General features: G+C 43.9%; 1 protein-coding gene across 1 annotated transcript in view; it reads right to left on the reverse strand.

Moving 5' to 3' along the window:
• The window catches only part of ace (angiotensin I converting enzyme (peptidyl-dipeptidase A) 1), a 223,852-nt gene that overhangs the window by 110,371 nt on the left and 89,479 nt on the right, over positions 1-24,002 (reverse strand). Inside the window, exons 6-12 of the mRNA XM_087977991.1 lie at positions 20,468-20,565; positions 18,831-19,003; positions 17,818-18,041; positions 6,867-7,011; positions 6,666-6,764; positions 4,884-5,006; positions 1,221-1,432 (exon numbers count right to left, since the gene is read on the reverse strand). Of these exons, the coding sequence (XP_087834117.1) occupies positions 1,221-1,432; positions 4,884-5,006; positions 6,666-6,764; positions 6,867-7,011; positions 17,818-18,041; positions 18,831-19,003; positions 20,468-20,565 (1,074 nt within the window). The remainder of the gene's footprint in view (positions 1-1,220; positions 1,433-4,883; positions 5,007-6,665; positions 6,765-6,866; positions 7,012-17,817; positions 18,042-18,830; positions 19,004-20,467; positions 20,566-24,002) is intronic.

The following is a 24,002-nucleotide window of genomic DNA, read 5'->3' on the forward strand; positions in this document are numbered from 1 at the left end:
GTGTATTGGGAGACAGGGACGTGGGAAAACTCCATTCCTGTCCCAAGTGATAACCTGGTAGATGCATCAATGACTCATTACCAAAGCCATTAGACTAGATTTCTATTAATTGTTCAAGCACAAGGGCTCAGCAGTTTATCACCTGGGGAAAGTCACTCGGGGAGCATAAAGAACCAGTTTACATTAATATAGTAGCTTCCATGGTTTCACTCTAGACGCAGTGAAGTACTTTGTCAATGTTGTCACTGTTGTGATGTCGGGATTAGGGTGGGCAATTTGCTTTCAGGTAACTATCACTAAATGCACAGCAAGATCCCACAGCAATGTGACAGTGAGTAGATTACCTGTTCTTTTTGTGGTTTTGGTGGAGAGGTAAATATTGGCCAGGATCCCAGCTTCAACAACTCCTACTCATTTTTGGGACAGTGGTGCAGGGACTTTTACAACCAAAGGAGAGGTCAATTCAGATTAAATCCATCTGTCCTGCTACTCTTAGGATAAAATTATAATGACAGTGTTGATTAATGATAGTAATTCTATGACTAAGTCAGGCATGAAGCAAGGAAATCTCCTCTGATGGGAACTATTGATTGCAGTTCCTCCCAGGCACAGGTCACATTACTCATGTACGGGACCGAAGATGTAAAATAATTCCTGTTGAGACTGAGTGCAGAGGCTTCTGAGCACTGACTGAGCAATAGCCTATACAGTGTCAATGTGACAGGCCCCAAAGGGAAGGCTGCAAACAGTGAGTCTTCATCTCATCAATTTTCTTCAAACCAAACCTTCCCTATCAAACAGTATGAATAAGAGAGGCTAGGCACAGCCAATCAGTGAGTGACGTTTAGCTTAATCAAGCTGATTGGTTGCTGGTTCAGTTGCAGCCCAATGGTTAGCGTGGTGCCTTGTTGCACAGGGACCCCGGTTCGATTACAGCCTACTGCGACTGTCTATGTGCAGTTTGCACACTCTCCCAGCATCTGTTTGTGTTTCCTCCGGGTGCTCTGGTTTCCTCCGACAATCCAAAGATGTGCAGGTGAATTGGCCATGCTAAATTGCCCGTAGTGTTAGGTGCATTCGTCAGGGTTAAATAAAGGGTGGGGGATTGGGGCTGGGTGGGTTACTCTTCGGAGGATCGGTGTGGACTTGTTGGGCCGAAGGGCCTGTTTCCATACTGTAGGGAATCTTATCTAACCTCCCTGCCCATAGCTCACACTTACCAATGCCACTTGGGTATCCTTCAGGGATTGGAGGGGTCCAGGCAAAATCAGACCAACCCAGTTCTTCCTTGGTTTCATTGTTCTTTTCCTGAAGCCACTTAGTGATGGGTTGGAAATACTCAAGCAAAGCACCTGCGTCCATCTTATTGATGCCTGTCACCTGCTGAAGGATTTCCTGCCAAGGTTTGGAGGAACCAGCACTCAGTGCTTTACTGAAAGAGAAACCACAGGGAAATATTCAAGCAGCATTACACAGAACCTCACAGACTTGTTTAATGTTCTGGAAGCTGCCTGGATCGTTCATTTCTGGGAAGCATCTTCTCCTAACGGGGCAACAGCTTGAAGAAGATGCATTTCCAAAAATCTAGGCCCATACAGTTGAGGAAGTACAAATCAGCAAAACTAGGGAGTTCTTCATTTCTGAGACAGAGCCTGATGGATTTTCAGGACATCTGAATTTGGATTCTACATGTGCATCCTGACAAAACGCAAGATGTGGGGTGGGGGGGGGGGGGGGGTTGGTAGGGGAAACAGGGGTGTACCATTCCTCCCACTCACTTGGTTAATTCCCAGAGGTCAGTGGGGTTGTTGTTAATGGTGGACACTGTGTGGCCAATTGCTAGCTGGACTATTAGCACACCTGGTTGCTAGGTTCCTGTTGCACTGTGTGACTGACTGCACAGAATGACACAGAAATGATTTTATACCATAAAAATAAGTCCATTCAAAGAACTCAATGACTCTGGGTCCTGGAATGACCCATGCATGAACAACTCTGTCAAAGGGCTTTTAGCTGTCCACCATTTTGACCAAGTGGTGAGGACTATGAGGTAAGAATAATCCAAGGCCCAGATAAGAAGGGGCAATAAAAACAAAAGGGGCTTCTACAGATAGGAGATGATCACCCTGGTTACAAATTTAATAATTTATAACTAGGCCTTCCCATTATTCTCAGGGACAAATAGAGAAAGCCTAAACTTAACAGTAATTTGTGAGTACAGTGAGGTATGAACGTGATGGGTATTGGCACCGGAATCTCCACACCCCAGTGGACATGGTGCTCATTACTCTGTTGGCAATGCCTATTTGTGGTCAACAAGTAGTTGCTTGCTGGTGCAGAACTTAAGCATTGCTAAAATGAGTTAAGAAGAGGAGGCTTTTCATCTTGCACCCATTAGGACCAGCATGGGAGAAACAGACTTGACAAAAGGGAACACTAATTTATGCAACATATGAACAGGGTGCTGATTGGTTAGAACATCATTGGCATGGAGATGCAACAAGAGCAATTCACTGCCACTTTTAGAAAGCCTTGATTGTGGAGTGATTGTTCATAGGATGGTTATCTATAGTGACAATGTAACAGCATAATTGGATTAAATATGAACTGAAGAGGCCAGTGTTTAAATGTAGCAAGATCTAGACAATACCCACTTTTGGGATGGTAAATAGACAGTATCATTTCATTTCACACACATTCCAGAGAATGACCATTTCCTGTAAGAGACAATCTAACCACCACCATTAATATTCATGGCATTACCATCACTGCACCCCCACTATCAATATCCTGAGGGTTACCATTGACCGAAACACAACGAGATCAGACATATAAACACAATGGCTACAAGAGCAGGTCAGATACTAGAAATCCTGCAGTAAATAACTCACCTCCTGATTTCCCAGAGCATGTCCATCATCTGCAAGTCACAAGTTAGGAGTGTGATGAGATAATTTCCACTTACCTTGATGAGTGCAGCTCCCACAACACTCAAGGAGCTTGATACCATCTAAGACAAAGCAGCCCACTTGATTGGCATCACATCCACAAGAATCCAATCTCTCCAACTATTATTGCTCATTAGCAGCAGTGTGGAACAGCCACAAAATTCTGCACTGCAGGAATTCACAAAGACTCTTACAAGAGCACCTTCTGAACCCACAAACACTTCCATCTAGAAGGACAAGTGCAGCAGATACATGGGAACACCACCTCCTGTAAGTTCCCCTCCAAGCCACTCACCATTCTGACTTGGAAATATATCACGTTCCTTCACTGTTGCTGGGTCAACATCCTGGAATTCCCTCCTTCAGGGCATTTGGGGCAACCTACACCAAATGGATAACCACAGCTCAAGGTGGTACCTCACCCCCACTTTCCTGAAGGCAACTAGTGATAGGCAATAAATGACCAATTCACACATCCCGGGAATAAATTTAAAAACCAAAGACCAAAATAAATTTCCTGTCCTCAGACCAAACATAACGTGGAACATGAATTAGATCAGCGACTGTACTATCAACCTGTTTAATTCCATCGTGCAGAAAAGCATATTCTGTTGTAGGACTGTGTCTCATTTCAGCTCAATCAAAACACAGTGAAATAAACACTGGCAGGACCTTGGGTGCAGTTCACCTTCAGAGAAATTCACCAGATAGCTCGGCATTTCTTAAGTTCCTCTGAGTATAATTGTTTTGTTGATGTCATAATTTGGTTGTGCTGTACCTTTATCTCAGGTTGATATCCATAATCCTCTTGTGGTGCAGTGGTAACGTCCCCATCCCTGGGCCCGGAGGCCAGGGTTTAGGTCCCACATGCTCCTGAGATGAGTGATAACATCTCTCAACAGGCTAATTAGAAAGGTAGGTCAAATTTGCTTTTATCCAACACAAAATACATCACGTTGTTCACATCCAACGGTGGCTTAGTGGTTAGCACTGCTGTCTCACAGAGGCAGGGACCTGGGCTCAATTCCAACCTCGGGTGACAGTCATAGAATCCCTTTGGCCCAACAGGTCCACACCAGCCCTTCGAAGAGTAACCTACCCAGATCCATTCCCCTACATTTAACCCCTGACTAATGCACCTAACCTACACATCCCTGAACACTATGGACAATTTAGCCTGGCCAATTCACCTAACCTGCACATCTTTGGATTGTAGGAGGAAACCCACACAGACATATGGAGAATGTGCAAACTCCACACAGACAGTTGCCCGAAGCTGGAATCAAACCTGGAAGCCTGGCGCTGTGAGGCAACAGTGCTGCCCATGTTTGTGTGAAGTTTGCATGTTCTCCCTGTGCGTACATGTGTTTCCTCCTGCTGTCCAAAGATGTGCAAGTTAAGTGCGTTAGCCAGGCTAAATTGTTCAGAGATGTGCAGGCTAGATGGGTTAGCCATGGGAAATGCAGGGTTACAGGGGTTGGGTGGGTTGCCCTTTGGAGGGTCGATGTGGGCTGAATGGCCTGCTCCCATGCTTTAGAGGTTCTATGATCCATTTTGCACTCAGCTTGGTGTGAAGTGCACAAACTTATTTCATTCTTTAATGTAACCAGTTTGTGCTGCCACACTGTTATGAGAGATGTCTGCACCATTAACAAGACCCATTTGAATCACATCCAAACTGTAATTAAATTTCACCAAGAACAGCAGTTATCTGTTCTCACTGTTTCTCCATGTTAATGTTAGCCCAACCAATCAGACTATTCATCTCAAACAGTCTAAAATGGTACCACCTGTCTTTGGCCTGTTTCTTGTGTTCTAACTCCAAGGAGTGCAAATTCAACCTCTCATCTCCTTTTAGTAGTATTTGTGTTTTCTTATTCCTTATTTCCCTTCCTCACTTTTTATTCTTGACAGGGATAATGAATCAAAACCCACCTGAGAATTTTGCCAGCTTCCTGGGACTTGTAGATGTCACATTTATGCAGAGGTCCTGTATGGCCTGAAGCATTGCAGAGAGCTTTGTGAAACTGAAACTGCAGGATAAAACTCACAAAGTACCTGTAAATAGTGAAAGAAATGTGGTTTCTGAGAAAAACATAGCAACTTGAGGAGGCAATTCAAATATTTGAGATAATCTGCTACTGAATTCAATTATCATTGGTGTTAACTTACTCCATTCACCTACCTTTAATCCCTATCCTTACATTCTCTAACCCAATAAAACTCTGAGTTTGGAATATTTAAGATGATCCTTCATCCACATCCTTTAGATTCCAAATGCCATTCCTGAGCAACTATCTCCACTCCTCTCATTGGCAACTATCTGACACTTCCCCAGGTTCTTTACAATGTTGTTGTCAAAGTTGACCCTGGAGGAACTACCAACCATATATCTGCAGCAATGTTAAGGCTACCGTTTCCAACTTCTCAAATATCACCTCCTACCTCAGCTCACTCTCCTTCATTCCCGTCTACCTGGCACACAGTGCTGGATAAGGAAATCATATCATCCAATTTAATATTGGGAAGACTGAAGCCATCAATTTTGAGTCCTTCACCAATTGGGTTCCCTAACCTTTGACCTTCCTTGGCACTGGTTTAAGATTAAAGCAATCTGTTTGAACCTTGGCATAATTTTGGAACGCAGGATGAGAATCTAACATTACATTGGTGCCATCACTAAGACCTCTACCTCCATTGTTATCATTTGCCTTCACCCTGTCTCATCTCCTGTGCTGCTGAAACCCTGACTCATACCCCTGTTACCTCAAGACCTTGACCACCCTCTGCCCTCCCATATTTTCCCCTCCATAGCTTAAACTCATTGAAAACCCTGCAGCTCATGCCTGAATTTCCAAGTCCCATTTTCTGATCATCCTGCTGCTTGCTCCCAATGAAGCAAAATGTTCTCCTCCTTCTTTTCAACTTCTCTTCATAGCCTTGTCCTTCCATTTCTCTGTAAATTCCTCCATTTCCACAGTCTGCATTCTTCTGGTCTGACCTCTTGCTCACTGATCACTGTCTGACTTATGGCCAGGGCTTCAAGCTCTGTAATTCTCTCCCTAAAACTGTCCACTTCTCCTTCTTTAAGACACTCATTGAAACCTACCTGTTTGATCGAGGTGATGGTCATTTAGCTGAACATCTCCTTATGTGGCCTAGTCCTGGGGGAATCCAATGGCAAGAAGCTAATCTTTTTTGTGCTGTTCTCACAAGGTGGGGGTTGCAGTGAGATATTTGGGGATGTGGGGGTGGATTGTAAGCAAGGGTAGTAGGGTAGCTTTTAGAGGTTATCCTTTGCCTCTGATCCATGTCTTAGATTGCCTCCAGGTTGGGGCATTTGGAGCAGCTCCCCTTAGCCCAGCAGACAGATTGCTCTGGATTAGGACACTAAGCGCCCATCTCATCCACCTGGTGATTGGTGAGAGGTGAGGTAAGGTCCTTAACATAGCTGTTAATTGACCATATCAGTTATCAAATTGGTGGCTGCTTGGAAAAATCATCCATGGATCTTCTTACCCAGACGTTAATGAGTGAGGTGTCAGGGAGGGGGTGAGTTTCCCTCGACTGTCAACTCATCTCACTGTTTCCCCTTCTCACCTACTGCTTTCATCACCTTCAGTGAAGAAAATATCACACCCTGAGTTTCTGATGTTTTTATCAGCAATGCAATTGAAGGAGCTCTGTCTGAAATTCAATCCTCTCAGACAGCTTTACCTGATGTAAGGTGTGTTTGCAGGGATGTGGTACTTGGCACCAGGATCAAAGTTACTCTCATTTCTTGGAACTGGTGAGCAGATTCCTTGGTACTTTGTCCTGAAAAGCAAAAGAGCAGTCACACACCAAATCCAGACTCAAACACAAGCTGCCATATTCCCCTTTTGGTATGATCCATTGGATGGTCTGGTGTTGCTTTACCTCAGGTACCACCATTCAAAGTTATAATTTGCTGGTGAAATCCGCCCACTGAACACTCCCCAACGCCATTGATCAATCAGATATCCGAATGGGAGGAAGGAGATTTTTTCCAAGGCCATTTTGAAGAGGTAGTTAATGTCGGCTTCTGTCAAAGAAAATCAAATGATTGGTTGAGTAAATAGAAGTTGAATACAATGTAGAAGCAGAAGTAAGCCCTTCAGCCCATCAAGTCTGCTACACCATTCAAAGAGTTCATGGCTGATCTGGTCATCCTCAACTCCACTTTCCTTCCTTATCCCCACTTCCCTTGATTGCCCTAGTGATTAGAGTTCTGTCTACATCAACCTTGAATATTCTTAACAACACAGCCTTAACAGCTCTCTGGAGTAAAACAAAAATCCACAGATTCGCCATCCAATGAAAAAAAAATTCTCATCTCTGTCTTAACTGGGTGACATCTTACCCTGAGATCTGAGTGATCACTTCTGCTTTGTTAAGGCTTTCATCTCCCTTGTCCACAAAGCTTTCCTTCCTTTCCTGCAGGTTCTCTCTTTGGGTTGTAATCCCATGGTCACTCATAGTGCCTCATAAACCTCTCCTGCATTGGGTTCCATTCTATAGAGGGATATTGAGACTTTAGAGAGGTTTCATTAACAGTAATGCTGTAACCATGATGTAAGGCCTTAGGTAAATGCAGCCACCTTCTTCCTGCCTTAGTCTCGGGCCTTTCTCATACTTTATAGTGAAGGGGGAAATACAAATATCAGCAGAAGAAGTTACAAGCTGAGTTTTATTATATCCTCATAATTCTATCCAGGATACATTAACACTGAGGTATTTAACTATTGCTGACAGGTAATAGGCAACAGGAGACTTGGAGGAGCACAATTGCTCTCTCCCCTAACTGCTGATAGCCCACCCAGTGACTGTGTTATATCCAAATGGTTGGAACTTCCAGTTACCCCGAGGTTAACTTTTACTCATCCAATAAATTATACAAAAGTTACAAGGTAATGCAAATAATTAAGAAAGACATTCTTTCCAACTAAGTTTTTATTGACCATACAGTTCCAACTCTGTGAATATTGGGCCAAAGTCATACCCTGACAGGTTTGATTTGCTTTCTGCAACAGCCCCCTATACTTCAGTGTTCACTCTGATCAACTGATTTCTGAGTTTCTAGTTTTTATCCGAGGGTATCCATTCACTGTTACCACACTATACTCCAGAAAGCCGACTGGTGGGACCTTGGATAACCAATCTCTTACTATGAGAGAGGTATAGCTTGTGAAGCAATGTAGTATAAATGCTTCTGATGAGAAAATGATGGTACAGGTTAGTTAGATGCAGCCTGTTTCTGGTCGTTGTAGCTGTGTATGACAATTTGTGCTGGCCCTTTTTTCAGTAGAAGAGTGAAAGAAATATCAACCACACCTTGCTGCCTCAGTTAACAGTCAGCCATGGATTTGGTCGTGTGGTTTTGGCGTGACCCTTCCCTCTAGTTTTACCGTGAGCAGACAAGTGGACGCTAAATGGTTTGGTTGTGTTCCAATAGTTTGTCAACATTCACTCACTGTGACACCAGGGAGAGTTGAAAAAGGGCAGCCACAAGACTATCTCCCCACAAGAGTCAGTAATTCCCAGGAGAAGAACCAGGAAACTCAGGAAAGAAGGAATCAGGAAACGTTGACTGGCTGACACCAAGTTAGGGTTTCGAAAACCTATTGGCAAGAGGAGGAAGCCTTTCTATTCTATAATGTGGCAGGAGGAGGCCACCTTGAAGCAGCTGCGTCATTCTGTAAGATCATGGCTGGTCTGATTCACAGTCAGTGACGTAGCTAAATACAGTCGCTGTTGTCACGTGGGAAACGTGAATGGTCCACAGCAAGATCCAACAGATAACTATGTGATCAAAACTCAATTAGTCCGTCTTCCTCATATTGACTGAGAGATTAATATCTGTCACCTGGGAGAATTCCTTTACTGATTTTAAAAATACTGGGATGTTTCCCACACACGAGAGATGGCAGGCAGGATCCATTCCCTGAGAGTGTCAGCTCGGACTTTATACCGAAGTCTCTGTGAGGATCTTGACCCAAGAACTGTCTGACTTAGGGAAAGGAGGAGACAGAGTAATTCCAGCACAGTGAGGAGGAAATATGTGTGCTGGGGATTTGTTGATTTGAAGGAATCAGAGAGGCAAGTTCACAAGGACTACTGCTCACACTAATAAGCAGAACTATCACAGAGCAACCAAGGTGATGAATGTTCATTAAGTTTATCTTGGACTCTTAATTGAAGGAAAATTCAGTTGCCCTTCTACCCTGTGAATTTTCTCAGGTCAAAATGAGAATTATCATCGCTGGGGGATGGTCCACTGCTTTTCTTGATGTATATTAATAACCTAGACTTAGGTGTGCAGGATACACTTTTGAAATGTGCAGTTGACAGAAAGCTTAGAAGCATTATGAATTATAACGGGGATAGTGATAATTTTACCAAAGGACATAGCGACAGACTAATTTAATGAGCAGGAAGGTAACACCTGGATGTTAGCACTGGGAAGTGAGAAGTGATATAATCCAGTAGGAAGAATGAAGAAAATCCATGTCAAGAACAATGGAATTCGACGAGGGGTGCAGGAAGAGCAGAGACCACGGGCTCCATGTAAAATCGTCAAAGGTACCAAGGAAGATTAAGGCAGTTGGTAATCAAATATGTGGTATCCTGGGCTTCATAATTAGGGGCATACAGTATGAAAGCAAGGAAGCAATGTTAAATAAGAACAATAAAAAGCTGGATAAACTCAACAGGCCAGTAAACATCTCAATGAGAAAAACAGAGGTAATGTTTCAAAAGGTCAGCAAGACGGCCTGTGTGGAGCTGCAGGAGATAGGGGAGATACTAAATGAATATTTTGCATCAGTGTTTACTGTGGAGAAGAACACGGAAGAAATAGATGTCCATATTACAGAGGAGGAAGTGCTGGATGTCTTGAAATGCATAAAAGTGGATCAATCCCCAGGACCCAATCAGGTGTACCCTAGAACTCTGTGAGAAGCCAGGGAAGTGATTGCTGGGCCCCGTGCTGAGATATTTAGATTAGAATTTTTACAGTGTGGAAACAGGCCCTTCGGCCCAACAAGACCACACTGACCCGCCGAAGCGCAACCCACCCATACCCCTACCTTTACCCCTTCACCTAACACTACGGGCAATTTCCCATGGCCAATTCACCTAACCTGCACATTTTTGGACTGTGGAAGAAAACCGGAGCACCCGGAGGAAACCCACGCAGACACGGGGAGAACGTGCAAACTCCACACAGACAATCGCCTGAGTCTGGAATTGAACCCGGGTCTCTGGCGCTGTGAGGCAGCAGTGCTAACCACTGTGCCACCATGCCGCCCACAATTTGTATAATTGATAGTCACAGGTGAGGTGCTGGAAGACTGGAGGTTGGCTAACGTGGTGCCACTATTTAAGAAGGGTGGTAAAGACAAGCCAGGGAACTATAGACCAGTGAGCCTGACGTCAGTGGTGGAGAGAATCCTGAGGGACAGGATATATATGTATTTGGAAAGAGAAGGACTGATTCGGGATAGTCAGCATGGCTTTGTGTGTGGGAAATTATGTCTCATGAACTTGATTGAGTCTTTTGAAGAAGTAACAAAGAGGATTGATGAGGGCAGAGCAGTGGATGTGATCCATATGGACTTCAGTAAGGCATTCGACAAGGTTCCTCATGGGAGACTGGTTAGCAAGGTTAGATCTCATGGAATACAGGGAGAACTTGCCATTTGGATACAGAACTGGCTCAAGGGTAGAAGACAGAGGGTGGTGGTGGAGGGTTGTTTTTCAGACTGGGGGCCTGTGACTTTGTGCTGCAGCAGCCAGAAAGTGTTGTCATGGATGTTGTGAAGAAACAAAGGTTTCACCTGAAAGTGGTGTAAGTTATTACCTTAAAAATCAGCTGAACGCAGCATAAAGAAAAAAAAAGAAAGAGACAGTATGAAGACCAAAATATGAAGGTAAGTAAGGTCGAAGGTTAAGATGGAGGTGTGGGTTATGATCTAAAATTGCTAAACTTAGTATTGAGTGACAAGATGAAATATATCAAGTTGTTACCAGGATTGTGTTGAGCTTCAGTGGGACGTCCATGGACAGACAGGTCATAGTGGGAGCAAAGTGGAAAAGTCAAATAACAAGCAGCTGGAAAATTGGAGCCTAACATGGGAACAGAGTGAAGGTATTCAATAAAGTGATCTATCCAGTTTGTGCTTGTTCTCTCTATTTCAGAAAAGACCAGAACATGAGCAGCAAATAAAGAGGATTAAATTGGAAGAGGTACAGGTTAATGGAAGCTTCGCTTGGAAGAATTGTTCAGGGCTTTCAACGATGATCAAGGAGGAGGTACAAGGTCAGGATTTACATTTGCTGGGCCTTCTTGGGAAAGTGTTGTAGGAAGAGAGGGGTTTGTTAGCACTGATGAATGAGTGGACCAGGAGGGAAGAGGAATGTGTGCTTGGTAATTACACCATGCTAGAGCTAGTGGAGATAGTGGGAGATGATCCTCTGAATACAGAGGCTGTTGGCTAGATGGTGACAAGGAAAACAGAAATGTTGAGTTGAGACAAGCAGCAATAAATCCAGAATAGGGGCTCAATTCTGCCAAAAAACTGAGACTACTGATGTGGTCCTGTTTATTGATCTGTGTCATCAGCAAATTTGGACCTATTACTTTTTATGCCATTATCCAAATTGTTAACAAGTAATAAAAAGGGTGTCCTTGATGATGAGCTGCCTTCTTGAACTACTGCAGTCCACGTGGTGTGGGTAGACCCACAATGCTCTTAGGGAGGGCATTCCAGGATTTAACCCAGCCTCAGTGAAGGAACAGCAATATATTTCAAGATGATGAATGGCTTGAGGGGAACTCCCACTCATAGGTGGTGGGGTTCCAGTGTATCTGCTGCCCTTGTTTTTCTAGATGGAAGTGATTGTGAGTTTGAAAGATGCTGTTTAAGGATCTTTGGTGCATTTCTGCAGTGCATCTTGGAGACAGTACACACTGCTGTTACTGAGTATTGACAATGGAAGGAGTGGATGGTTTTTGTGGATGTATTGTCAATCAAGTGCGCTGCTTTGCCCTGGATGGTGTAAAGCTTCTTGAGTATTGTTGGAGCTGCACTGACCAGGCAAGTGGGGAGTATTCTATAACACTCCTGACTTGTGCCTTGTAGATGGTGTGCAGGATCAGGGAGTCAGGAGGTGAGTTACTTGCTGCAATATTCCTAGCCTCTGGTCTGCTCTTGTAGCCACTATATTAAATGGTGAGTTCAGTTGAGATCTTGGTCAATAGTAAAACCCAGGATGTTTATGGTGGGGGATTTGGTGATAGTAACGCTATTGAAGAGCAGTGGTTAGATTGTCTCTTATTAGAGATAATCATTGCCTGGTGTTTGTGTGGCATGAATGTTATTTGCTACTTTTCAACCCAATCCTGGATATTGTACAACTCTTGTATCATTTGTAAATGGACTGCTTTGCTGTGGTAAAGGAGAGAGAGATGTAAGTTACGTATGCAAAGGTTTTGGATTCTAACATTTTTAAGGCTCTATATGCATCCTGTACAATGCTGGGTATAGACACCAAAAGAGCTGTTGACCGAAAGGTAGCAGAATGGGATGGGAGAATTTCTGATTGTAAATATTTCTGTCAGCACTGCTGCCTGACAGTGCCAAGGACCCAGGATTGATTCCAGCCTCAGGCGACTGTCTGTGTGGAGTTTGCACATTCTCCCCGTATCTGCGTGGGTTTCCTCCAGGTGCTCCAGTTTCCTCCCACATTCCAAAGATGTGCAGGTTAGGTGAATTGGCCATGAGAAATTGCCCATAGAGTCCAGGAATGCGCAGGCTAGGTGGATTGACCATGGGAAATGCAAGGTTACAGGGATTGAGTAGGGGAGGTGGGTCTGAATGGGTACTCTTTGGAAGATCGTTGCAGACTTGGTGGGCTTTTACTATACTGCAGGGATTCTAGTGGTGAGAAGCCATGATGTCAAAGGCTTTGCATAAGGAAGCAGACAATGCCGACAAAAATTGTAGGGAACAACGAAAATATGGGAAACATGGATATTGAAGTGTGGGAATGATAACTGTTCTATGCTTGCTGTATAAAGCTTGAAGGAGATCTGTAATTCGGCAGAGCAAGCTCTGACCCTTGTGTTAAATCTTCTGTCCATGTCTGTATCTGAAATAAATAACTATTATCTGTTCTCCTGGAACCTGCTTACTAATTGTCAAGTTGACCCTTATTGTACAAACATCTTCCACAGTGGGATTCAAATCCATGTTTTCAGAACACTGATCTAGCAGCAACACCACAATGTCACCACCTCCCTTCATTTACCCACCCCTCATCCTCTCAGTCGATAGCCATAGACTCATAGAGATGTACAGCACGGAAACAGACCCTTAAGTCCAACTCGTCCATGCCGACCAGATATCCTAAATTAATCCAATCCCATTTGCCAGCACTTGGCCCATATCCCTCTAAACCCTTCCTATTCATATACCCATCCAGATGCCTTTTAAATGTTGTAATTGCACCAGCCTGCACCATTTCCTCTGGCAGCTCATTTCATACACGTACCACCCTCTGAGGGAAAAAGTTGCCCCTTAAGACCTTTTAAATCTTTCCCCTCTCGCCTTAAACCTATGCCCTCTAGTTCTGGACTCCCCCACCTGAGGAAAAAGATCTTGCCTATTTTTCCTATCCATGCCCGGCACAGTTTTATAAACCTCTATAAGGTCACCCCTCAGCCTGCAATGTTCCAGCAAAAACAGCCCCAGCCTATTCAACCTCTCCCTGTAACTCAAACCATCCAACTCTGGCAAAATGCTTGTAAATCTTTTCTGAACCCTTTCAAGTTTCACAGCATCCTTCCGATAGGAGGGAGACCAGAATTGCACAAAATATTCCAAAAGTGGTCTAACCACTTGGGATATGGGCCAAGTGCTGGCAAATGGGATTGGATTAATTTAGGATATCTGGTCGGCATGGACGAGTTGGACTTAAGGGTCTGTTTCCGTACTGTACATCTCTATGAGTCTATGGCTATCGACTGAGAGGATGAGGGGTGGGTGAATGAAGGGAGGTGGTGACATGTACAGCCGCAACATGACCTCCCAACTCCTATACTTAATGCACTGATCAATAAAAGCAAGCATACCAAACGCCTTCTTCACTATCCAATCTACCTGCGACTCAACTTTCAAAGAACTATGAACCTGCACTCCAAGGTCTCTTTGTTCAGCAACAGTCCACAGAACATTACCATTAAGTGTATAGGTCCTGCCCTGATTTGCCTTTCCAAAATCCAACACCTCGCATTTATCTAAACTAAACTCCATCTGCCACTCTTCAACCCATTGGCCCATTCTGATCAATGTCTTGTTGTACTCACAGGTAACCCTCTTCGCTGTCCACTACACCTCCAATTTTGGTGTCATCTGCAAACTTTTTAACTATACCTCCTATGTTCAAATCCAAATGTTTCATATAAATGCCCCTTAGGTTTCCAGAATGCCCTGTTGGAACCTCTTCTGTTTTCCCCTTTTTGATCCTGGCACAGGAGGTGGGAGTTCTTCACTGGGAGGTGAAAATGGGCTGACACCAAAACTTGAGAGATTGTTCTCCCTGGAGAACAACTGCCCCTTAAGAGCGTAGAGACAGTTATGGATGAAGAGATGAAGGAAACGTCACCAGGGAAAGTTACTGAACATTTTGTGGAGTGTGAAGAGGGTAATCTGACCAAGTAAGTGGGGTGTAGGCTACCACAAAGATGGGCCCCAAGTTCCTTGTGCCATTTTTAAGCATTCCTTATCATTCTTAGAAATTTTTGCAGGCCTTGAACATTTGGCAGTGATGGAACTTGAACATCTTATCAACACTGTTTGATGTCAAAAACAGGAATTGTTCAACTAAAGACGTTCAACACTATAATATATAATCTAAAAAGAGATAACGACAAATTCAAACTTCAGGAGATGTTTAACATGAGTTAAAAAGCTCATTGACCAAGTGGAATTACACAAGCGGGTATTAGATACAGCATGGGCTTACAATGTGAACATAAAAATGTTATTGCAAGTCAATTCCTTCAGCTGTTTTGAGATCGAACCTTGGTCCTGTCTATGAGTGATTGCGTGTTGTCCCTTGTGCTTGATAACATTTTCTGTAACCTTGGGGTGTTTTTCATTTAACATTGGTTTGCTTTTCACCTTCAGGGAATAGCAACATAACAAAAAAAAACTTGCCTTCATTTAATTGTAAATTCCTGGAGCAGGAAGTACTTGTCTAACTCTGCGTTGACATCCTTTCAGACCGCACATGTCAGATTGAAACAACTGCCCATTTAAAAACGTTCCTCATCTTCCCTCTCTTTCTTTTGCTAAGTGTTTTGAATCTGCATTCTCTGGTCACCAACTCTCCTGTTGATTTATACCTATTCACATATTTAAACGTTATTTTACAGGATGTGAGTGTCGTTTGTGAGACCAGCATTTATTGCCCATTCCTAGAGCCCTTTGAAAAGTTTGTGGTGAATGTTGCTTTGAGTCTCTGCACTCCTTGGGGTGTAAATAGACACAAAATGCCAGTAAGGATAGAGTTCCTGGATTTTGATCCAATGACATTGAAGACATCACAACATGTTACCAAGTCTGGCCTTGGAGATAATATGGAGGTGGTGTCGTCCTTATTCTTTTACTGCTCTTATCCTGGTAAAGGTCAAGGGTTTGAAAAGGGTTGTCAAAGGAGCCTTGTTGAGTTACTGCAGTGCATCTTGTAGATGGCACACATTACTGCCATTGCATGGTTTTGCTAATGGGGAGGGTGGTGTAGACCCTGTCAGGAAAACAGACTCTTAGATTGCTTACAGTGTGGAAACAGGCCCTTCGGCCCAACAAGTCCACACCGACCTGCTGAAGCACAACCCACCCATACGCCTACACTTACCCCTTCACCTAACACTACGGGCAATTTAGCATGGCCAATTCACCTGGCCTGACCTTTACCCTCGATGATGTTCAGCTTCTTGAGTGTTGTTGGAGCTAAACTCATTCAATCAATTAAGACATTGGAGTAGAATTAGGCCATTTGGCTTATCAAATCTAGACTGCCATTTAATCATGGCTAATATCTTTCTCAACCTCATTCTCTGCCTTCTCCCCATTGCCTTCAATCCCCTTACTAATCAAGAACACACCTATCTCTGTGTTAAATACACTCAATGACTTGACCTCCACAGCCCTCTGTGACAGTGAGTTCCACACATTAACCAAACCTGGCTGAAAAAATTCCCCATCCTCTCAGTTCTTGAAGGTTGTCACTTTGCTCTGGCTGTGCCCTCAGATTGTAATCTCTCCTACTCCTTTGCTCTGGCTGTGCCCTCAGATTGTAATCTCTCCTACTCCTTTGCTCTGGCTGTGCCCTCAGATTGTAATCTCTCCTACTCCTTTGCTCTGGCTGTGCCCTCAGATTGTAATCTCTCCTACTCCTTTGCTCTGGCTGTGCCCTCAGGTTGTAATCTCTCCTACTCCTTTGCTCTGGCTGTGCCCTCAGGTTGTAATCTCTCCTACTCGTTGCAATGTCTTCTCCATGTCCACTCTATCCAGGCCACTCAGTACTTTGCAAATTTCCCCTCATCCTTCTCAACTCCATTGATTCCAGTCCCCGAATCCTCAACTGTTCCTCATGTGTCAAGCCTTTCATCCCTGGGATTATTGTTGGAATCCTCTGTACCCCCTCCAATGCCAGCACATCCTCCCTTCCTTATATAAGAGGCCCAAAACTGTTCACAATATTCCAAATGCAATCTGACTAAAGCCTTATGCAACCTCAGCAGTACATCTCTGCTCCTATATTCTTGCCCTCTTGAAATGAACGCTAACATTGCATTTGCCTTCCTAACTGCCAAGTGACCTTGCATGTTAACTGTAAGAGACTCCTGAACCAGGATTCCTAAGTCCCTTTGTACTTCAGACCTCCAAGCCTTTCCCCATTTAAAAAATAGTCTATGCCTCTAGTCTACCTACCAACCAGCGAAAATCTCACACTTTTCCACATTTTATTGCATTTGCTGCTTCTTTGCACATTCTCTTAGCCTGTCCAAGTGCTATCCTTCAGTTACCTGCAAACAGTTCCTCAGTTCCTTCAGTCAGATGGTTAATGTGTCATCTAAATAATTGAGGATCCAATACTGACCCCTGTGGAAATCCACTAGTCACTGGCTGCTAGCCTGACAAAGATGTCTTTATCCCTCGTCTCTGCTTTCTGCCAGTCAGCCAATCTCTATCCATGCCAGGATCTTGCCTCTGACACCACAGGCTTTTATAGCAGCATCCTGTTTGACATCTTATCAAAGACCTTCTGGAAATTCAAATAGATCATGTCCACTGGTCTCCTTTGTCTAACTTTATCATTACCTCCTCAAAGAGTTCTAACAAATAGAGAGTATTCCATCATGATCCTAACATGTGCCTTGTAGATTTGAGAAGGGGGGATTGAGTTACTGAGTTCCTGGCCTTTGACTCATCATATTTTAAAGCCACTTGAAAGAGTTATCCAGTTATTCTTCCCCTACCATTTCTCAATGTAGCTGGGGACTATTGAAAAGTGAATTGTGCATTTTTTCACTTGAGGATACTATATAAACATATTGTCATAGAGTGTGTCCCTTAAGAGATAATAAAGGATCATGTTTATTCATGCATGCTGTTTTAATTCTAAATGTCTCTAGTAACATAATTGGTTCTATCTCCATTAGCCCTGCAAATATTTTCTTTTCAAGTATATAGCCTCTCGCCTTCTGAAAAAATCCACTTCCACCCTTCGCCATAGCCTGTTGTGTCCATTAGCCCTTCCATTCTCAGAGGGTTTCTCTTACCGTAGTCATCCACAGCGTTTTCCAGGAGTCCGATTTCTTTCAAGTGCTTGGGTGTGGATACTGAGAGTGCCAATACATCTCCAACTGCTTCATGGAAACCGGGATTGGCCCCACTCCTGAAGCTGACTGGTTGATCTTTGTACTGAAGGTAGTATTCCACATGGCCCATTTCATGATGTACAGTGAAGAGCTGTTCCATAGTCACGGTCGTGCACTGTTTGATTCTGGAGAGCCAGATGGGGACATGGGTTAAGGTCATATTTCACAGTAAGGCCTGGCTCTTGATCACCTCCCAGAACAAACCAAATCAACATTACAAACACACATCATACTGGTCTTGAAAAGTTCACTCTGTTTTTCTCTCTCTACAGATGCTGAGTTTCTCTCCTTTTATTTTTATTCCGGAACAAACTAACTGTTTGCACCAAACCACCTCCCATTAGTATGAAGACATACAGTTTTGTTTGATAATGGTGTTTCACAACACCCCAAGCACTTTATAACCAACAAGTATTTTTGAAGTTAGTTATTGTAACATAAAGAATGTAGGGGGTGAATTTTGACATAGCAAGATCCCACAACTACAAAGGAAACAAATGCCCACACATTCCATCTTGATGGCATTGCCTGAGGGGTAGATATTAGCGAGGAGACTGGAGAGAACTTTCCATCTGTTTCTTTTTCAAATAGCTAGGAGTGTTTGACATTCTCCTGAGAAGGCACCACTTGTTATGGCTGGTTGGTGGGCCTGTACTTGGGAGAATGCAGTCCTTTAGTAAGGTGTCAGCCTCCATTATATGATTAACTATCAGCAGTGGAACCTGAATCCATAACATTCAAACTCAGAGGAGAATGAGCTATCGACTTGGTCTCAGATAAAACCACAGAGCTCTATCTAATCACCAGGATGCTTAAAGGCAAACTAGCTGGTCCCTGGACTTCCTTCATCAAACACCCACCGTGTTTCTTGTTCTTTTTGATTTTCTTCACATTCTACAAAGCTAAGAACCGACCTGAAATCCTTGCGGTTGTAGAAGTCCCATGCTGATGCATGACAGACAACCTCTCTCCCATCATCAGGTTTCTCCAGCATTGAATAATCCCAGAATTCCGGTGGCATCTTGATGAGTCCAAGGGAAGTGAAGAACTCCTCCGAGACTTTGAACATGTGAGTGGCATTCCAGTTCTGTAAGATATTGTCATGGAGATGTCACACCTCAGGATAACTCCACCACCATACTGCAACCTCTAACCTTCATTGGGCCATCACCCCAATAATCTCTGACCCCAAAGCAAACTGCTGTGGTCTGACCTTTTTTGTATTTCTAGAAGGGAGCACACAGCTGGGAAAATGACTGTTTCGAGAGAAAATGCTTTGGACAGTCAATATTTTATTCTTGGCCTGTGGTGTTAGGGTGGAGATGTTCGTAGGAGTCAGGCATACCACCTCAGCAAAGATTACAGAGGTATCCTCAGCCAGCCTTGGGTGGGAGAAAATATAGCAAGCCTTGTTACTGTGGTAATTCACATACAACATAGATGCAGTGATAGTTTCCTTTTTGTACATTAAAGATGCTGTAGTGTTAAATGCATCATGTTATGTAACATTAAATATGGTATAGATATAATATTGGATAGCATTATCGAAAATGGATCTGATAAGGTATTTCTGGTGGAGGAATTATGGCACAATTACAAACGATAGAAACTGGATGGAGTGCTTCGACTTTATAAATTCAGGACATTATCATTTTAAAATATATAATAAATACTGGCACAAATTGATTGGTGCAATATTTTGGATTATCACCTGATTATCTATTACAAATAAAGAGATAGTGAATTGGATATCGAACAGGTACCAGCTTAACCTATTGTGGTTCTGTTCAAGCGTGCAATTCTGGTCTCCTTCCTATCGGAAAGATGTTGTGAAACTTGAAAGGGTTCAGAAAAGATTTACGAGGATGTTGCCAGGGTTGGAGGATCTGAGCTATAGGGAGAGACTGAACAGGCTGGGGCTGTTCTCCCTGGAGCGTCGGAGGCTGAGGGGAGACCTTATAGAGGTTTATAAAATTATGAGGTGCATGGATAGGATAAATAGGCAAAGTCTTTTCCCTGGGGTCGGGGAGTCCAGAACTAGAGGGCATAGGTTTAGGGTGAGAGGGAAAAGATATAAAAGAGACCTAAGGGGCAACTTTTTCACACAGAAGGTGGTACGTGTATGGAATGAGCTGCCAGAGGAAGTGGTGGAGGCTGGTACAATAGCAACATTTAAAAGGCATTTGGATGTGTATATGAATAGGAAGGGTTTGGAGGGATATGGGCCGGGTGCTGGCAGGTGGGACTAGATTGGATTAGGATATCTGGTCGGCATGGACGGGTTGGACCGAAGGGTCTGTTTCCATGCTGTATATCTCTATGACTCTATGACTCAATGACTCTATTTGACCAGCTGTTTATTGTCCCATTAGATTATGCAGGAAAACAGAGTTGGGATCCAGGAATGTTCAATGGATATTTTGGTCTTTACCATTAAGCGTTTGCAGGGATTCAATCACCTGCACTTTCCAGTTTGAGATCCCGATAGGAAAGTCTAATCTGGAAAAAGTAATATCATTGGACTGCAGACCCAGACAGGACAGCCACTCACCTTCTTAACCATTGCATCAGTGACATCTATGTTGCCTTTACTGGGGAATGGGATCATCAAGTCATAGATGTTGTTCCATCGCTGGGCCCACATGTTACCTGTAAGGAGCAGGAAGAGCATGAATGGAACTCTCGTTCACAACAATATGAATTTCTTCAAGAGAAATAACGGAAATATTTCGGCAGGTGACCAAAAACATGTCTTAAAGGAAGAAATAATATTTCTGTTGATTGAGCTGTATCAGATGAAGGAGCACAGTATAAAAATTAGAGACAGAACTTTCAAATTAGGGCTCATACCGGAGGATTCGAAATATGTAGTTGCTGAGACATTGGAAGAGCAAGTGAAATTTTCCCAAACTGCCTATATTCTGGCAGGAGTCAAAAAGTGTGGTGCTGGAAAAACACAGCAGGTCAGGCAGCATCTGAGGAGCAGGAGAATCAACATTTCGGACATAAGCCTGAGGAGGCGCTTACGCCCGTAATGTCAACTCTCCTGCTATTAGATTAGATTAGATTACAGTGTGGAAACAGGCCCTTCGGCCCAACAAGTCCACACCGACCCGCCGAAGCGAAACCCACCCATACCCCTACATTTACCCCTTACCTAACACTATGGGCAATTTAGTATGGCCAATTCACCTGACCCTGCACATCTTTGTGACTGTGGGAGGAAACCGGAGCACCCGGAGAAAACCCACGCAGACACGGGGAGAACGTGCAAACTCCACACAGTCAGTCGCCTGAGGCGGGAATTGAACCCGGATCTCTGGCGCTGTGAGGCAGCAGTGCTAACCACTGTGCCACCGTGCCGCCCACGGTGCTGCCTGACCTGCTGTGTTTTTCAGATTAATAAAGTAGATACAAAAGTGGCATACACAGCATAATATTGAGAAGTCAAATGTTAGCCTCCTTGGTGGGAAAAACAGTAAAATCCCTGAACATTTTTAAACAGGAAGAAATGGTTAAACATTGGCTTTCACAAAGTTTTGAGTGTACTGCTCACACACAAAACTCTGTCGGAAGATTAAGAAAAAGAAAGATTAAACTGATATGGGCAGCACAGTGGTTCAGTGGTTAGCACTGCAGCCTCACAGCTCCGGGGACCTGGTTTCGATTCCACCCTTACAAGGTGGTCTCTGTGGAGTTTGCATGTTCTCCCCGTGTCTGCGTGGGTTTCCTCCAGGTGCTCTGGTTTCCTCCCACAATCCAAAACTGTGCAGGTCAGATAGATTGCCCATGGGTCCTGAAGAAGGGCTTATGCCCGAAACATCGATTCTCCTGTTCCCTGGATGCTGCCTGACCTGCTGCGCTTTTCCAGCAACACATTTTCAGCTCTGATCTCCAGCATCTGCAGACCTCACTTTCTCCTCATGGGTTATGCAAGGCTACAGGGATCTGATGTGGAGATGCTGGTGCTGGATTGGGGTGGACAAACTCAGAAGTCATACAGCACCAGCTTATAGTCCAACAGATGACTTCACCTGACAAAGGGGCAGTGCTCTGAAAGCTTGTGGTTTCAAATAAACTATAACCTGGTGGCGTATGACTTCTGACTTTGTCCACAGATATGGTAAGATGGTGGGTCTGGGTGGGATGTGGTTTGGAAGACCAGTGTGGAATGTTTGGGGCAAATGGCCTACTTCCACACTGTGGGGCTTCTGCGATACCCACGGTAGTTTCGAAGAATGAGAGGTGATCTAGAACACATACACCCCTGAAGGTGCTTGACCACGTGTTCCGAATAGAATGTCTACAGTGGGGAAACAGGCCATTTGGCCCAACAAGTCCACACCAACCCTCCAAAGAGTAACCCACCCAGACCCATACCCCTATTACTCTACATTTACCCCTGACTAATGCACCTAACCTACACATCCCTGAACATTTTGGGCAATTTAGCATGGCCAATTCACCTAACCTCCATGTCATTGGACTGTGGGAGGAAACTGGAGGAAACCCACGCAGACAATGTGCAAACTCCACACAGCCTGAGGCTGGAATCGAACCCGGGTCCCTGGTGCTGTGAGGCAGCAGTGCTAACCACTGAGCCACCGTGCTGCTCATTGTGAGGGAAGTGAGAGGAATTTCTTCTCTTAGGGAGTCATGAGCCTGGGAAGCTCTCTGCCCTGGAAAGTGGTGAAAGGAAAGGCAGAGACAAATAAATTCCTGACTAACAAAGGAGTCAAAGATGATTGGGGTTTGATGGGAATGTGGAGTTGAGGTCACCATCAGAATAGTCTGGATCTTATTAAATGGTGGAGCAGGTTTGGGAGGAGTATCATTATCTCGACTCCAAAATTGTATATTCACATTTTAGTAAAAATTACAGGGTTTTTCATTAAATTGAAACAATTCTACGAATGTGTCATGGAGTAGCTGCTGAGAGTGCCAAGATGCTCAATAAGTGAGAGATTGATTGATTGTTGGATGTTAAAGGAATGAAAGGTGAATGAAGGTGAGGTGAAAACATTAAGGGTCAAGCATGATCCTATTGAAAAGTGGAATCGGGGCAAGAGGCAATGAACCTGCTCCTGTTTCTTATGCTTTTATGATCATTGACGTCCAACCAAACAGCAGCACCCCACCCCACATCAATACTCTGAGGTTCCAGATTGTGTCTTAGAGCTCCCTTTATTTATTAATCCTTCATCTCTGGGAACTTATATACAATTGCAAGGTTTGACCATAAGACAATAAGCTATCAGAGCAGAAATTAGGCCATTCAGCCCGTTAAGTTAGCTCCACCATTCTGTCATGGCTGATAAGTTTCTCAACTCCATTCTCTCACTTTCTCCCCATAACCCTTGATCCCCTTGATACACAAGAACCTATCTATCTCCGTCTTAAATATACTCAATGACCTGGCCTCCACAGCCTTCTGTGGCAATGAATTCCATAGATTCACCACTCTCTGGTTGAAGACGTTTCTCCTTATTTCTGTTCTAAAAGGTCTTCCCTTTATTCTAAGGCTGTGCCCTTGGGTCCTAGTCTCTCCTACCAATGAAATCATCTTCCCAACATCCACACTGTCCAGGCTATTCAGTATTCTGTGTGTTTCAACTAGATCCCCCCCTCCATCCTTCTAACCTCCATCGGGTATAGACCCAGAGTCCTCACACATTCCTCATGTTAAGCTTTTCATTCCTGGGACCATTCTCTTGAACCTCCGCTGAACACAATCCATGGCCAGTGCATCCTTCCTGAGAGATAGGGCCCAAAACTGTGCACACTACTCCAAATGTGGTCTGACCAGAGCCTTATCGAGCCTCAAAGGTACATTATTATTTTTATAATCAATTCCTCTCAAAATAAATGCCTTCATCACATTTGCCTTCCTCACTATTGACTCAACCTGCCAGTTTACCTTGAGGGTATCCTGGACTAGAACTCCCAAGTCTCTCTGCACTTCAGACTTCTGAATTTTCCCCCCATTGAGAAAATAGTCCATGCTCCTATTCTTCCGACCAAAGTGCATGACCTCACACTTTCCCAGCTTGTACTCCATCTCCCACTTCGTTGCCCACTCTCCTAAC

This window comes from Chiloscyllium plagiosum, unplaced genomic scaffold (genome assembly GCF_037043375.1).
Source record: "Chiloscyllium plagiosum isolate Xiang-an unplaced genomic scaffold, Cpla_swu_hap1 HiC_scaffold_32, whole genome shotgun sequence".
NCBI lineage: Eukaryota > Metazoa > Chordata > Chondrichthyes > Orectolobiformes > Hemiscylliidae > Chiloscyllium > Chiloscyllium plagiosum.